Genomic DNA, 14,838 nt, shown 5'->3' on the forward strand with positions numbered 1-14,838 from the left:
GAGAACCACAATACGGATTTTCTGCAGGGCTGTCCTATGACATTTCCAGCCAGATGGTTTTAATCTTCTGTTCAGGCCTTTGTGCTGTGTAGGAGGTCTTTGTTCATCTCCAGTACAGCCAAGTTTTTTCTCTTTTTTCCGTTTCCCATTCTAAATAGATGTGTGACTTAACTCCCCATTTTTAAAATCAATTTGAGGAAAAAAATGTTTTCAGTCTATTTTGAAAGATCCATTTTTATTTGCCATGTTTAATAATGGGGCCAGCACTTTTCAGGCAAACAAGTTGGTGCTATAAAAAAATAATGTAGCAGTTAACTCTGGACCATTTAGTCTTTTTCCTCCAATTTTCTGAAACCATTGAACATTATGAGTTGCATTAATAATGGCTGTCTTTCCTGATTTTGTATTATCCTCTAAGTTTCCTCTTTGTCAGCTCTAAATAGTTTGATTTCAGGTTCCCAGCCTGACTTGTAAGCCTGGAAGAGATCCAGTGTTAATTCCTCAATATATTTTGGATTCTTGTAAATTGGACAGAGCAGGTGACTTTTTGGTGACCTCTCGGAGGGTAAAGCGCAGACCAAAAAGAAAATTGGAAGGGAAATGATGTTTTTGATCTTACAAACTCTTAATGGGTGGATGTGAGATTTCAATAAAGATTCAAGTTGATTGAGTTAGAAATTTTAGGTGAAGGTTCATGTTGACAGTTATATCATCCAGAACAGTTTACTTCATTTCTAATCAATGTGTGTACACTTTATTCTGAATTACATATTTCTCAACGAATGCTTGTTGATACTGAGAGTCATTTCCATAACTCAGAAAACTGTGGTTTAAATGTGAAATCTGCTATGATCTAGAGAACCCCTTGATTTTCTGCTATTTAGGAGACAAAGGCCTTTTCACGAGGTGGATTTAATTTCTCCCAGAAGTACCATGAGAAGATATTTGAGACATTGTTGGTGCAACAAGAGAAGGAAAAGGCAGATGATTGCTCCGACCTAGTCATTCTCAGGAGGTTGTTCCATCACAATTAAGCAGTCTACCTGCTTAATTCTCATTTCTATTTTCCTTTCTAGCTCTGGCATTTGATATTTGGTTTACATAAAAGCTCTGATTCAGCATCTGACACTGATTAGCCTGAATTTTAATCTACATTGGATAGAGATAGAGCTGCTGGTATGGAGAGATGAAACCAGTCCGTCTTAGTTGGATAGTACTTTTTACAGAGACTCAGAGTTGTAGTCTAGAGGTATCCTTGATCTGCCTTTGCTACTGTTGGCTTGTTATGTAACTTCAGCCATTCAGTTCCTTTGCCCTTCTTAGCTTGGTACAACAGCATATCATTTCAGGAAGTTCTCTGGTCTCCTGTGACCAAAATAGGTAATAGCTGCATGGAATAGTATTGCTGATGGTATTGCTGCTCAGTGTGTCTCTCTCCTCTCTCTTTTAATATATAATTCAAACCATGTATGATGTGACATCATAGCACATTGTGCAATTCCCCCACCCTGACATCTTATATCACTTATGGTTTCAATCTGAGTCTCTTATCTAAACTGGCCCTTTATTAGCAGAACAGTTACAGAGGAAGAAGCTTCATCCAGAGGATTCCGAAATTAAAATCTCAGCAGATCCTGCAAATAAAATGCTAAATTGTGGAGCTTTCACAATTTCAGTGGAACGAGCCATCTAATGGTCCTTTGGGATTGGGGTGGGTTATACATGTTGCTAAATAAATGACTGAATAAGCAGTAATAACAAACAAGTCATTTTCATGGCTGCCTATTATCACAATGACAGTGCGTACGGTACTTATAAAGCACTGGTAAATCTGTAAGCATCTGGTGTAGCATTGCTGTAAGTAAGTGAAGACTGCTCGTGCTACTTTCTTACATGCACTAATCTGAATATTGTTCCTTTGTTGTTTTACCCCTAAGCTCACTGATCATAGCAAAGAAGAAAATACTTGAGAAAGTTTTCTTTAATAAGAGCAGATTAGAAAAACAAGATCAGTGTTGATCTGTAGCATGACATTGACGTTTACGTAGCTGGGCCAATTCATTGCAATTGTAGTTCATTAGTAGTTTGAGCTTGGGTTGTGTCTGTGTACAACTTGAGAAGTTGGAGCAAAGTGTGTCCAAAGTGTGTCCAAAGCTTAGACTCTTGTCCACTCAGGAAGGTGAGGTTGGGTTTTTTTTTTTTTGGTGTGGGGCTTTTGTATTCATTTAGTGAAAATCTAAACAAAGCCAAAAGTAAAGTGGTTGCAGAGAAATGCTGGATGAGTTTAAAAGTGGTGCTTTCGCAAATGGGCATTTCTCCAAAGTAAAGGACAATCTTGAGTTTCCCTCTGTTGTTTGTGTTATTAACAGCATCCATCTTAGTAAAGAATGGATATTTTTGAAGGGTTTTTTTGCATATTCCTATAGATCTCAGAATCACTTTCTCTCGGTCTTAACTCTCTTCATAATAAAAAGAATTATAACTCATTTTGCAGCTGCACAGGAGAATGAATGTCTGAATGCTTGCTACATTAAATGTATTAGTTATATGATTAATATTGTTGTGTACTGGGTTCTTTGCAGCAAGCAGAAAACGAGGTGAGAGAGTTCAGGCAGGAACATGCTTTATTGAGTGCAGGAACTGAACTGTTAACCAAGGCTTCTATACAGCTATTTATACTGCTGACCACTAGGCGGTGGCCAATAGGTTTGAAGGAGCCTGTTGCCGCCCTAGAGCCAACCAATGGTGGTCCTGGAGACTGCTTGTCTGAGGAGCCAGCGACCGTTACTCAACTCCCTGATTAAGCAATCTCAAACAGCAATCAAGACACGTGGTACAGTTCAAGTAAAACAGGCCCAATACATTACAAATATTTTAGATTATTTATTAATACAATCTGATGCTCCTCATTAGAGAACAATCTGTCTCTTCTAACTCAATAGACTTTCCTAACTGATATACTTTTTTTACACTAATATTAGAAAAATCTAGAATTAGTTTTGTTGTGGCTGTTCAGCCTTAAACGCAGGAACAGTTTTTAGCTGATTTACAGCTGGTTTCTGGTCCTTTTGATCCAATCTTGTCCATCTTATTTATTTATATACTTAATAACATTGCTCTTGATCAACAAGATGGAAGCAATTTCTGATGAAATAAGCATTTGATAATGTTATATTTAATTTTATTGAAACTGAAATAATAAAAAAAAGAAACAGAAGAAAAAATAATATCTAATAATAATATTTGTTTACTTCCAATGAGCTATAGTTGCCGAAAGATTGTATATTTGTGTAGTAGATACATAGATAGTTGTTTTATAAACTTTTTAAAGAGTTTAAATAAAATCAGTTTATTTGCGTCCTATTTTGATGAAGTTTGTTCGAGATAATTTTTTTGGCGCAAGGCAACTGAAACTTACATATTTTAAAACTTCAGTCAGCATTTAAGGATTCAGTTTCACTTAAGTGTGTAAGTATCCTGAAGCCCAACCAATCATAATAACATTGTCTTGTTTCTTTATTATATTTATAAGACAGCCTGACTCTGTTGCAACTCTGAGTGGCATATGGGTAGCCTGTTCTGACCCAGGTCGCGTAGGCAGATGCAGACACCAATGAAGTCTTTTATTGCACTGCTAAACCACGACAGACTACCCTCCAATGATGTTGGCAAACTTCCACTCCACTTCCCCCCCCCAAATAGCCACCCACAGTCAATGTAACACAGTCCCACCAACTGAGTCCAATAGTCACCAGAAACAAGCCCCCAAGCAGGAAGAAAGGCGAAGTCCACAAACCTGGTGCAGAGGTTGCCAAACAAAGTCCGTAAGCCACAATCCAGACGCACCGTCCGCAAAACAAGATATGCAAAAACATGAGTTAAAATCCATGCGTCAAGGTTTCCAAAAGTCAGGGGGGTGAGTTCTGAGACACACAGTTGTTCCCGATGAAGGCATCCTCCCCTCCCGGCCTCCGGCTAAATCAGCTCAAGCTAGATGTTCCTTGTGAGGAGGTGCAGGGTAGCCTCCTGCAGGCCTCCTCTGAGTTCCCTCCACTCCACTCTCCGTTCTCTCGGATTGGATGGGGGAGGAAGCTGTTCCTCATCAGAGGGGATCTGTTGTCTCTCATCACCGCTGCCCATCTACAGCCAATCCTCTCCTTTGTTCATGAAGGCTACCTGTCCAGTCCATCACTTCCCACAATGCTGGAGGGGCCTGGGACAGCATCACCCTCATTTGCTGGACTCTCCTGATGTTCCAGGGAGACATGCCATCCCCACTGGATGGTCCTAGTTCCACCTTTCCCTCCTCCAAACCAGGTTCTGAATTACAGTTGTTAGTTTGGTGACTGTTTGAAGTTACAACAGCACTGGAAAAAGTGACTTATGATAGTTTTTTCACACTTACAACCATTGCAGCATCCCCATGGTTATCAAAATTCAGATGCTTAGCAATTGCTTGATAGTTATGATAGTTGCGGGTGTCCCAGAATCATGTGATCACTTTGAGACCTTCTGACAAGCAAAGTCAATGATTCACTTAACCACCGTGTTGCTAACAATTTCAGTTAACAACTGCACTTAACCACTGTGGCAAGCAAGATCATAAAATGGGGCCAAACAACTATCTACTGTAGCTTAGCAATGGAAATGTTGGCCTCCCTTGTGGTTGTAAGTTGAGGACTATCTGTAATATATTTAAACAGTTTAAGATGCAAATAAAAGAATTGTAGGCACCTGGGGAAAATGCTGCCATCTTTAAAAAGCAAGCAGTAAGACCAAGGAGAATCAGGATGACTGCACTATCCTCTTCTGGTTCCACCAGAAGTAAGCAATAAACATGACCAATCCTGTGTCAGAATTATATCCTGGCCTGAATCCAGACTGGAAGGAGTATCAATTTTCTTTAGAGCTCTCTGAAATTCCAGCCCAACTTTCTTGGGGCAGGTTAGAGACTGGACAAAAATGGTCTAGAACCACTGCGTAGGAATAGCTTCTTGAGAAGGTGTGGACACCTCTTTCACTGCAGCTAGTGCTACTCCCTCACTCAACAAAGCAGATACGTCCTGAGTGATCTTCATCAACCAATCTTTACTGGGTAAGCTTTAGAAGAGGGGTAGGCCATCTTGGCTCTTTTATGACTCATGGACTTCAACTCCCAAAATTCCTGAGCCAGCATGGCTGGCTCAGGAATTCTGAGAGTTGAAGTCCATGAGTCATAAAAGAGCCAAGGTTGCCTACCCACCCCTGGTTTAGAAGAATGACTTCGTCAAAATCAGTTTTTGAATTCTTAATGGGTATCTACTGGATTTGACAGAGGCCAAAATCTTAAGGGAAGTTACTGTAAACCACAAAAGGGATGGAGCGAATTTGGGGATAGAAAGGGATATTTAATTTTATTACTGACATCATTTCTGTTCAACTAATTTGTCAACTTTACCAGTTGTGTTAAGGGGCTTTGTGACCTATCTGGCTAGTAGATCTAGTCCAGATTTTAACTTTTATACAATTAGTAATGATCAGTGAATTAATTTCTTATACTTCCACCTGTTATTCAGCTCCACTATATTAGAGAAAGAGATCCTCATGCTTCCCAGATGTATTTGTGTAACATAATTCTTCCTCAATTAATCTCTCTTAGCTGTGGCATGAGTGTTCCTTACTTTATTTTCTATTACCACTGAAAAAAATTATTACAGTGTGTTCCAAAGCAACAAAATTACAGGAATGTTATTTCAGACAGCTTTCACAAATTGTAAGAAGTGTGTCCTCTTCATTTCCATTTTTTTAAAAAATGTTTTCTATCACTACAATTAGTAGTTGTTGTCTTGCATGCAAATCACTCAGACTTTTTTTTTTTAAAAAAAGTCAGCATCTTATTTGAAACTAGATGAGCTCCCAAAATATTCTTGGCTAAGAATAAAAGCAGTATGTTGCTATGATCTTGCTGCTAGAACTTTAGAAAGTGGGAATGAAAAGAGATAAATATCCCATTAAGTATCCTAACAAAGATAGCTTTAATTCTGCCCTGCACTCCAGTGTTACTTGAGATGGTGTACATGGAAGGAAGTGAAACCTTGTCTGTAGAATATACAGAATACACACACACACACACACATAAAAACCACACTATGTATTGTGTTAGCATGGAAAAGCCAACAATATTACCGTAATTATGTTATGTTATGTTATGTTATTTCAGTCTCCCATCTCAGCAAGTGATGCTGGATAGTGAACAAAATTGTTATTATTACTATTTTTTTAAAACAACAACAACAATAACAACAACAATTTAAAAGTTAGAATAGACAGCATCCAAGAATACATCAGATACCATGATCACTAATCTAACTAAGAAACAGGGCTCTGGACTACCTGGGGCCCCAGGACTAACCACAGAGCCAGATCTTAAAAGACTTACAAAAAGTCAGCAGAGTCAAGGCTGTCCTGGTTTCAGGAGAGAGAATGTTCCATAAGGTGGGTGCTATGGAGGAAAAGGTATATCTTTTAGGCTCCACCAACTAATATTCCTTAGTCAATGGGGCCTGAAGTTTACCCACCCTGTCTGGCTGGATCAGATGGGTCAAAATAACTGACTCACCTCTATGTGGACAGAAAAGTGACTTCACCAAGACTGGATAAACACAACTATCTCCTTTGTATTTTAAATTATACCTTGCACTCTCATCTTCCGCGCAGCAAGTATAACGTTGGCCTGTTGTAGTGACACAGAGATTTGGATCTTTGCATTTTGAAAAAGAGAGCCAGTTTGGTGTGATGGTTAAGGTACGGGCTAGACACCATGAATTCTAGTTCTTCCTTAGGCGTGAAGTCAGATGGTGACCTTGGGCCAGTCAGCCCAAGGAAGTAGACAGTGGCAAAGTCAAATATCTTTCCAAGGAAATGGCAGGGATTAGTCCAGGCAGTCACCAGGAGTCAACACTAATTTGAAGGCATGCATGTGCGCGCGTGCGTGCGTGTGCACACACACACACATACAGAGAGAGAGAGAGAGAGTTTTGTGGGAAGCTACTAGGAATGATAAAGCTTTGCCAGTCCCAGAATGAGGCAAGGCTCTAGAAGAGTTATATTTGGCTCCAGCGCCCTATAATATAATTGCTGGTTAATACTAATTTTAAGCACTTCTTAACTGCCTATTGACTTAGGATAGATGGTAACCCTGGGCGGCAATAAAAAGAAGGGAGAGAGGGACGAGGACTGCCTTGGGCAGGGCTAACGGCCAAGATGAAGTCTGACAGGTCCACAAAAGTGTGTTGCTCTTCCAGTTGGGAGTTTACCAGGTCTTGCCTGATGTGGTCACTTCTACTTACTGGCAGAAATGAAAACCAGATACAGCCTTCCCAGCAGCAGCTGCCACTGCCAAAGCTTTGCATAACTCTTGCTCCCTTGTCCCTCCGTAGGGAGCTCTGTAAAATAAACAGATTCAGTACATACGGATTTCCTCTTTCTCCCCTCTGGTTAAGCAAAGATCCTGTTAGAAACAGAAACAAACACACAGACCCAAAGGGGTACTACGTTCACAAGCAAAAGAAGTGACGTGTAGATAACTATGGAGCCATGAAAATATTCATAATGATGTAGGAATGCAGGCAGGTATGAAAATGTTGAAGATTATCATGCTGGGCACACTGTGGTATGCTTGTCTCTTAAAGAAAAAGTGGTTATAACTTCATTCGAGATGTGCTGCCAGAGTGCATTTGGCTCAGAGTCTCCAGTAACTGAAAAGTTTGTCTTTCTCATCTTTCGACCACTGAGCTTTATAATTAGTGGATTCCCCTCCTCCCTCTCTATTGCTACTCAACACAGAGCTCAACTGATGACACTAGAAAAAACAAAGTCCCACACATCTGTCTATTTGCTAGTTTGTAAATAATCTCAGACCCCATAGAGATCTGCTCACTATGGAGGACAAAATGGCAAAAAGGCATTTTCTTGGTTTGTTTGGTTCAGAGCAATGACATGATCACACAGATGAAAAAAGAATTAACCAGTTGAACTGATGAATTCATAAAAAAGCAGAGAAATAATATGACTGTGACAATGTTTCTCTGTGTATGTGTGGTCTTAAAACAAATTGACACTGCTGCTTGGAATTCAGAATTCACTCAGTGCTTTTGACACATTCTGGTTAACCAGGAACCCTAATTAGTTCCTGCCAGTTTTCTCCCTGTGAGTTTGTCTCATGATCAAGAGATGGTTTGGCCCCAACTAGACCTCCTGGAAGAGGATGAGGTTGCAAGACCTTCCTGGGCAAAATCCAGAACTACAAGATTGTCTATTTGGTTGTCTACAAGATCCAGATTTTTCTTTCCCACAACTTGTTTTCTACAATCTGTGGATGCTGAATATCAGTTTTGATGTTAATTCTCCATATCCAACAACCTTACAATTTTCAACTACAAGACAGAAGTATTACTGGATATTGAAAAAAAAAGATTGTGTTGCTTGGTTGATATGAACAGATTAACCGATTAATCAAATTTGTAGAGAAAATAGTGGTTGAAATTATTCCATCTTTTTTATCTTAAAAGTAAGTAGCAGGGACACCTTTCATTATATTCCAGGTCTCTCTCATATTGTTTGATTAGTCTTAAAATGTGTAAAAGAGTATTTGCAGTTGATATGTTTGCTACAGCTAGCCATATCTAATATTCATCTATAAAATGAAAGAGGGGCACGGTGGTTCAACCATTAAAGACACTGAGCTTCGAAAGCTGACCGCCCGGGTTTGAGACCTGAGTGTTGGACAATTGGGTGAGCTCCTGTTACTTGCCCCAGCTCCTGCCCACCTAGCAATTCGAAAGCATGTAAATGCAAGTAGATTAATAGGCACCACTTTGGCTATTTGGAAGGAAACAGCGTTCTGTGTGCCTCAGCATATAGTCATACTGGCCACATGACCACAGAAATGTCTTCAACAATGCTGGCTCTCTTGCTAAGAAACGGAGATGAGCACCGTCCCCTAGAGTCAGAAACAACTTGCTAGGGGAAATTTTTACCTTTACCTTTATAAAACAAAAACATCTTTGTTTTTTAAAGGTTAATCAAGAAGTTTCCAGAGAACTTCCTCAACCAAGTGCTAACCAATTAATAAGGATGTCCTAAAGCAGTGCCTCTTAACAACTGATAGAAGAGCAGCTGAAAGCTGTATGGTAATTGTATTTCAATGGTCCAAGAAAGCAGCGTTCTCCAAGAGTCATGATGAAGGTGAATAATCTGTGTGCAGATAGCAGGAAGAAACAACTGACTTTTTCTTAACCAGCACTCTGAATTCTTCTATAGATTTTCTGTTTATTATTGCTGCTTCTCAGACATAGAAGATTTGCATTATGAATAAATAAAACAACCAGGACTTATTGCTGCAGATATATGGAGAATCCCATTACTAATCCAGTGTGAAAAGTGTCGACTGGCGGCCCCCAGGGGGAGGGCGTTCTCTGTGGGCGCGCCAGACCTTTGGAACCGTTTACCGGTGGAGCTCCGGATGGCTCCCGACCTTCGCTCCTTCCGACGTGACCTAAAAACATATTTATTTGAACAAGCCGGCCTGGTCTGATGGGTTTAGGGGTATCTTAACATTTTGTATTAATTTATTTAATTGGGCTACTGTATTTAATATTTCTTTTAATTTTTATATATTGTATTTTATTGTATTGCCCTGTACACCGCCCTGAGTCCTTCGGGAGAAGGGCGGTATAAAAATTAAATAATAATAATAATAATAATAATAATAATAATAATAATAATAATAATAATAATTATTATTATTATTATTTCTTATAGAGGATTTTGCCAGATTTTTCTGGAAGTCTAGCTATTTGATGGTTACTTCTAGAGAGTGCTTTCTAAAGCTGGGCATCACAGCTAAAATGCCTGCCTGGTCTTTGTGTCATCTGAAATTTGAAGTAAAAAAAATGGAAGATTTGATGAAAATCACAAAATTCAATCAGAACACAGATGTCCGTTATGTAGTTGTCCTACCCCAAACCATCACATATTTAAAGGTTATGTATTTTTAAATTTATGTGTGTGTGCACGCACATGTGCGCGCGCACACACACACGGTGGGAAGGGGACACATATATTTTGGTATATCGTCTATATTATGTTTAGCATCAGTGTCATTTTGCTGGTAAGAGTTTCTTAATTCTCTTAATTTCTCTTAATTCTTTTTTGTTTCAATTGCATGAAATTTACTTTGTAAATTAATACATTTCCTACAGTTAGATTTCTATGCTTTCATTTTAGCCTTGTAGTACTTCTTGCTCCATTATTAAATATTCACAAAAATACAATATGAAAATAAAAAATTAATGTTCATCTCAAGGTGTATTCTGAATGATGGGAGTGAGGCCTGCTGGCACAAGGTTGACTCAGCCTTCCATCCTTCCAAGGTCAGTAAAATGAGGACCCAGATTGTTGGAGACAATATATAAATAATGCTTCTACCTTGTAAACCACCCAGAGAATGCTGTAAAGCACTAGGGGCTGGTATATAAGTCCAAATGATATTGCTATTGCTATTATGGACAAATGGAATTTTTTTTATACAAACCTATGTTTGAAAAAAAATATTGCATCCAATAAAGAATGATTTCCAATATTTAGCCTTCTATAACATGGTCAGGATAAAGGCAGGCTCTAAAAATCATCAATATATTTTAAGAGAGTAGCTTACCTAGTATCAGACTTGTGAGGTAGTTCAGAAAAGAAACACATCCAGATGTACCAGCTCTGTCTTTATTGTAATGTTACATTAACAGAATCTTGCTACTCTGAAAGTACATCTTTTCCCTGTCACCTTTGCAGCCCAAGAAACTAGGGTTTCTTTCTGAGATATTTGGCATGCGCTGATTCCTTCTGTGGGCTCAGCTGCCTCTTACTGTATTCTTACCATTGCCTCGTCTGTGGCTGCTCTTCTTGTCTTCACGCTCACATACCATTACACCTAATAATCCAGGAAGTATTTGATTATTTTGTTAGCAAATACCCTGATTCTGCTTTATCAGTTTATTAATGATGCAACAGAATATCCATTTTTTCTTGTATTGATTCTCAGGGAATCACCCTTGTCTCTTCTCTGCTATTATGCTATTTCATAATACCAGAACCTAGGACCTAGGTCATGCAGTAAAGTTAAAACAGTGGGCATATAAACCAAAGCCTCTCCACTTTTGTTTCTCTGTTGAGGAACTTTTTTACTGGTCCTACTGCATGGGTTCTCCAGCTCTTGTATTCAAGGAGGTTGCAGAGAATGAGAAGTTCTTGTATTCAAGGAGGCTGCAGAGAAGGAGAAATAAGCATGAAGAGTGGTTGTTGATCTCCTTCCTTTACTAATTCCTCCATACTTTGACTACTCCACATGCCCATCAGTTAACACATAATATTGGACGCCTCTTCCAAATTCTTGAGTGTATGTGTATGCTTTATCTCACTAAGTCATCTCCCATCAAATCTTACTTGAGTTTGGTCAGTCAAAGTAGGATCATTCCTTCCAGATCACTGACCACTAATTGAAAATTTAGTATGTATCCAGGAACTCTGTTCTTACCTTTCTTCAGCTTGATTTGCTACTAAAATTCCGCTTTAAATCTTTGCATGAAATTCTGATAATTGTCCAGTACGGGATCATTGCCTTCAGTGAGGGGTGTGGCTTATTTGGCTGTCCTTCTGTCAGCAGGCTCAGAACAAAATATCACTTTGAAGCAATCTGGAGAAAATTCTGCTGGCTGACTTGCCATAAATAATTTGCACTTAGTTGTGAAAGTCAGAAGCTGACCCTGTGCTCTTTTGAATTTCTCTGATAAGCTTTTTTGACTGGGCAGAAATATAGGCTGGGCTGTTGATTGCTGTACAAGACAAGTCTTGTCCCAAATGGCATGTGAATTTCACCATGGCACTGTTATTTGTATATCCTTTTGATCTTTGGAGCTTCAATAAGTTGTTCTGAGGATGGTGGAGTGCCTCATAGATCTGATGCGATCTCTGCAATCAAAGGCAAGGTTCAATGTCTATTTGGATAAAAAATAATGAGGCTTTCAAAACTGATGTAAGCTCAAAGAGATAGGCCAGGTCAGTAAATAGAAACCACAAAAATGATTGGAACTCTACTTATTGTTAGAGGATGATAACAGAATTTTGAAAGCCTGATGGGGATTCTTATACTAAAGAGATTCAAGGCAGAGCAATCTTTAGTTTCTTTCTCACTCAAGTCTCTCTTTCCAGGCTAAACTGATGTTTATATAAAACCCCTTGAATACCTTCTTCAGTGCCATCTTTATAGTCCTCTGCTGTATGTGTCAAATATATCTTGCTAGAAAAGGCTGAGAGCCTCCCTAAGAGAACCTGCTCCCAGTTTCTCACTAATGTCCTTTGCTGAGAATATGATTAGCTGAGTTTTCTATGTTTGTTTTGGATTGTGAGCTTCCTGGAGGCATTTACTCATTTCCTGGGAGAAAAAGAATACTGGGACAGATAGACTTTTGATCTGCTCCAGAAGAATTCTTCTGATCGTCTGAATCCTGATGTCAGAGTTGTGTTGCTTTTCTTTTCCATGTGTATTTATAGTTGCCTGTGATTACACAAGTAGACCTATTACTAAAGCTAAAGTGCAACAGTGTGGCTTGTGGGTGGACTATATATCATGAATTTGTCTGATAAAGGATGCCTACTCTTGTGTGATGGTTTTCCTCATTAATTTCAGTATCTCACAGCTTGTAAGGGATAATGACAGTTGAAAGCTAGACACAAGCCAGCTTAGCTAAACCAGTAGTTAGCTAATTCTCAAGAAATTATTTCAGCCTGTTGAAGAATTGTGTCGATAAGTTTGCCTGGAAATCCAGGACTCCATCAGAGCCCACGACATAACAGTGGCGACGAAGGTGGGATCCTGCTTCACCATTTGAAAAGAGCTAAAGTCAGCGAGGGGTCGGCAAGATGCGCTGGTGGGAATAGGCATTTCCCCCCCTCCAGGCCAGCTAGTAACGCTACACTAGCGGCTGCGTGCTCAGTGAAAGCATTCCTGAGCCTCTCGAAGCAGGATCCTTGAGCACCGGAATCAAGAAAGATGCCGAAGGTCGGCAAACTCAGAGAATTCGACATTAAACATCCAGAGGACTGGCCGTCTTACCTCTCGCAGGTGGAAAACTATTTATGCGCAAGCCAGATTGCAGAGGAAGGCCTCAAAGCTGCCACATTGCTGTGCATTTGCGGACCAGCAACTTTCGATCTAGCTGAAAATCTCTTCGCGCCAACGCCCATCGAAGCTGTATCATTTGCAGATCTCAAAAGGAAGCTGACTGGACATTTTCAGCCGAAAATGTCAGAGATGGCATGGCATTTTAAGTTCAACCAGAGAGTGCAGCTACCTGGAGAGACAGCGTCAGAATTTATTGCAGGCCTAAGGCAGGCCGCACACCTCTGCAAGTTTTCGAACTTAGAGGAATGTCTGAGAGATCGGCTTGTCTGCGGCCTCCGAGACAGAACATTACAGCAAAGATTGTTTGCGAGACCCAACCTCACATTCTCAGAGGCACAGGATGAGATCATGGCCGACGAAGCCACCGGGGGAGCTGTGCAGACCGTACAGCCCTCCAAAACCCTGAGGGTTGAAGATTCAGTCCATTCCAAGGTCGCCAAACATGCCGGAGAATCGTCAGAAGACGAAGAACCCAAAGTCAACAAGCTCCAACAACAACCAAGCACGCAAAACCGTAGAAGCCAGCAAAGAATGATTACAAGGCAGTTCTCTTACCTAGATGTAAGGGGTGCGGAGGCAGCCATCTTTGCACCAGTTGCAGATTCCACTCGGCCACATGTAGAGCTTGCGGAAGGACCGGCCACATTGCCATGGTCTGCAGAGCCCGCCAGAGAGACAGACCACTTAAGCACCAGTTGGAGGAACCGAATAGGAGAGGTACTGCGGCCCAGGGTCCACTTAGTGTGGGCTTCTTCAGAAGCTGGAGAAGCATTTGCCACACCGGGGCTTGTCGCCCACTCAAGCCCAAACTCAAGCTCTCAGTAGAGCTACAAGGAGTTCCTTGTAAAATGGAGTTGGACTCCGGCTCGGCTGTATCAATCATTTCACAAGACACATTCAACTATGTTTGCAGGCGCAGCAACAAGTGGGTTAAACTAAGGCCCTCTGATATTGTTTTAACTGATTTTCAGTATGCTAACAAAGTTAAGGGGGAAGCCTCAGTACTGGTAAAATTTAAAGGGTTTTTGGGGCACCTGGATGTCATAGTAGTAGAGGGCCAAAGAACGAGTCTTATTGGACTTGATTGGTTTGATGCTTTGGGCATTCAAATTACAGGCATTAACTGGACTCAAACAGCAGACCTCATGACTGTTTGCGAGGAATACGCGGATGTTTTTGAGTCAAATCTGGGGACTTATACGGGCCTGCCAATTTCTTTTAAATTAGATCCTCTGGTTGTACCTATCAGAATTAAGCCTAGGAGGGTTCCCTTTGCCCTGAAGCACAAAATCGATTCAGAAATTGATAAGCTCGTAGAACAGGGCGTTTTAGAGCCTGTTGATGGGGGGGAGTGGGAAACTCCTATCGTCACCCCACTGAAGTCTAACGGGGAGGTTCGTATCTGCGCAGATTATAAATGTACATTGAATAAGGCCCTTAGTCAACATACTTACCCAGTTCCTGTAGTCAGCCATATTTTGGCTTCATTGCAAGGGGGAACTATTTTTGCTAAGTGTATCAGCAATTGCTGGTTGACGAGGCCACAGCCGCGGCTCAGACAATCGTAACTCACAGGGGAGCATTCAAAGTCAAGCGCTTACAGTTTGGAGTCAGTGTGGCAC

The 14,838-nt window shown here is 40.4% G+C and overlaps 1 protein-coding gene across 1 annotated transcript in view; it reads right to left on the minus strand.

Annotated features, from left to right (window-relative positions):
• MRPS18A (mitochondrial ribosomal protein S18A) overlaps positions 1-13,874 on the minus strand; it is a 44,997-nt gene extending 31,123 nt beyond the window's left edge. Inside the window, exon 1 of the mRNA XM_081330613.1 lies at positions 13,772-13,874. Within this exon, the coding sequence (XP_081186739.1) occupies positions 13,772-13,868 (97 nt within the window). The 5' untranslated portion in view covers positions 13,869-13,874. The remainder of the gene's footprint in view (positions 1-13,771) is intronic.
• Between the last annotated feature and the right edge of the window lie 964 nt (positions 13,875-14,838).

The sequence above is a fragment of the Vipera berus genome (assembly GCF_964194415.1).
Source record: "Vipera berus genome assembly, chromosome: 1".
Lineage (NCBI taxonomy): Eukaryota > Metazoa > Chordata > Lepidosauria > Squamata > Viperidae > Vipera > Vipera berus.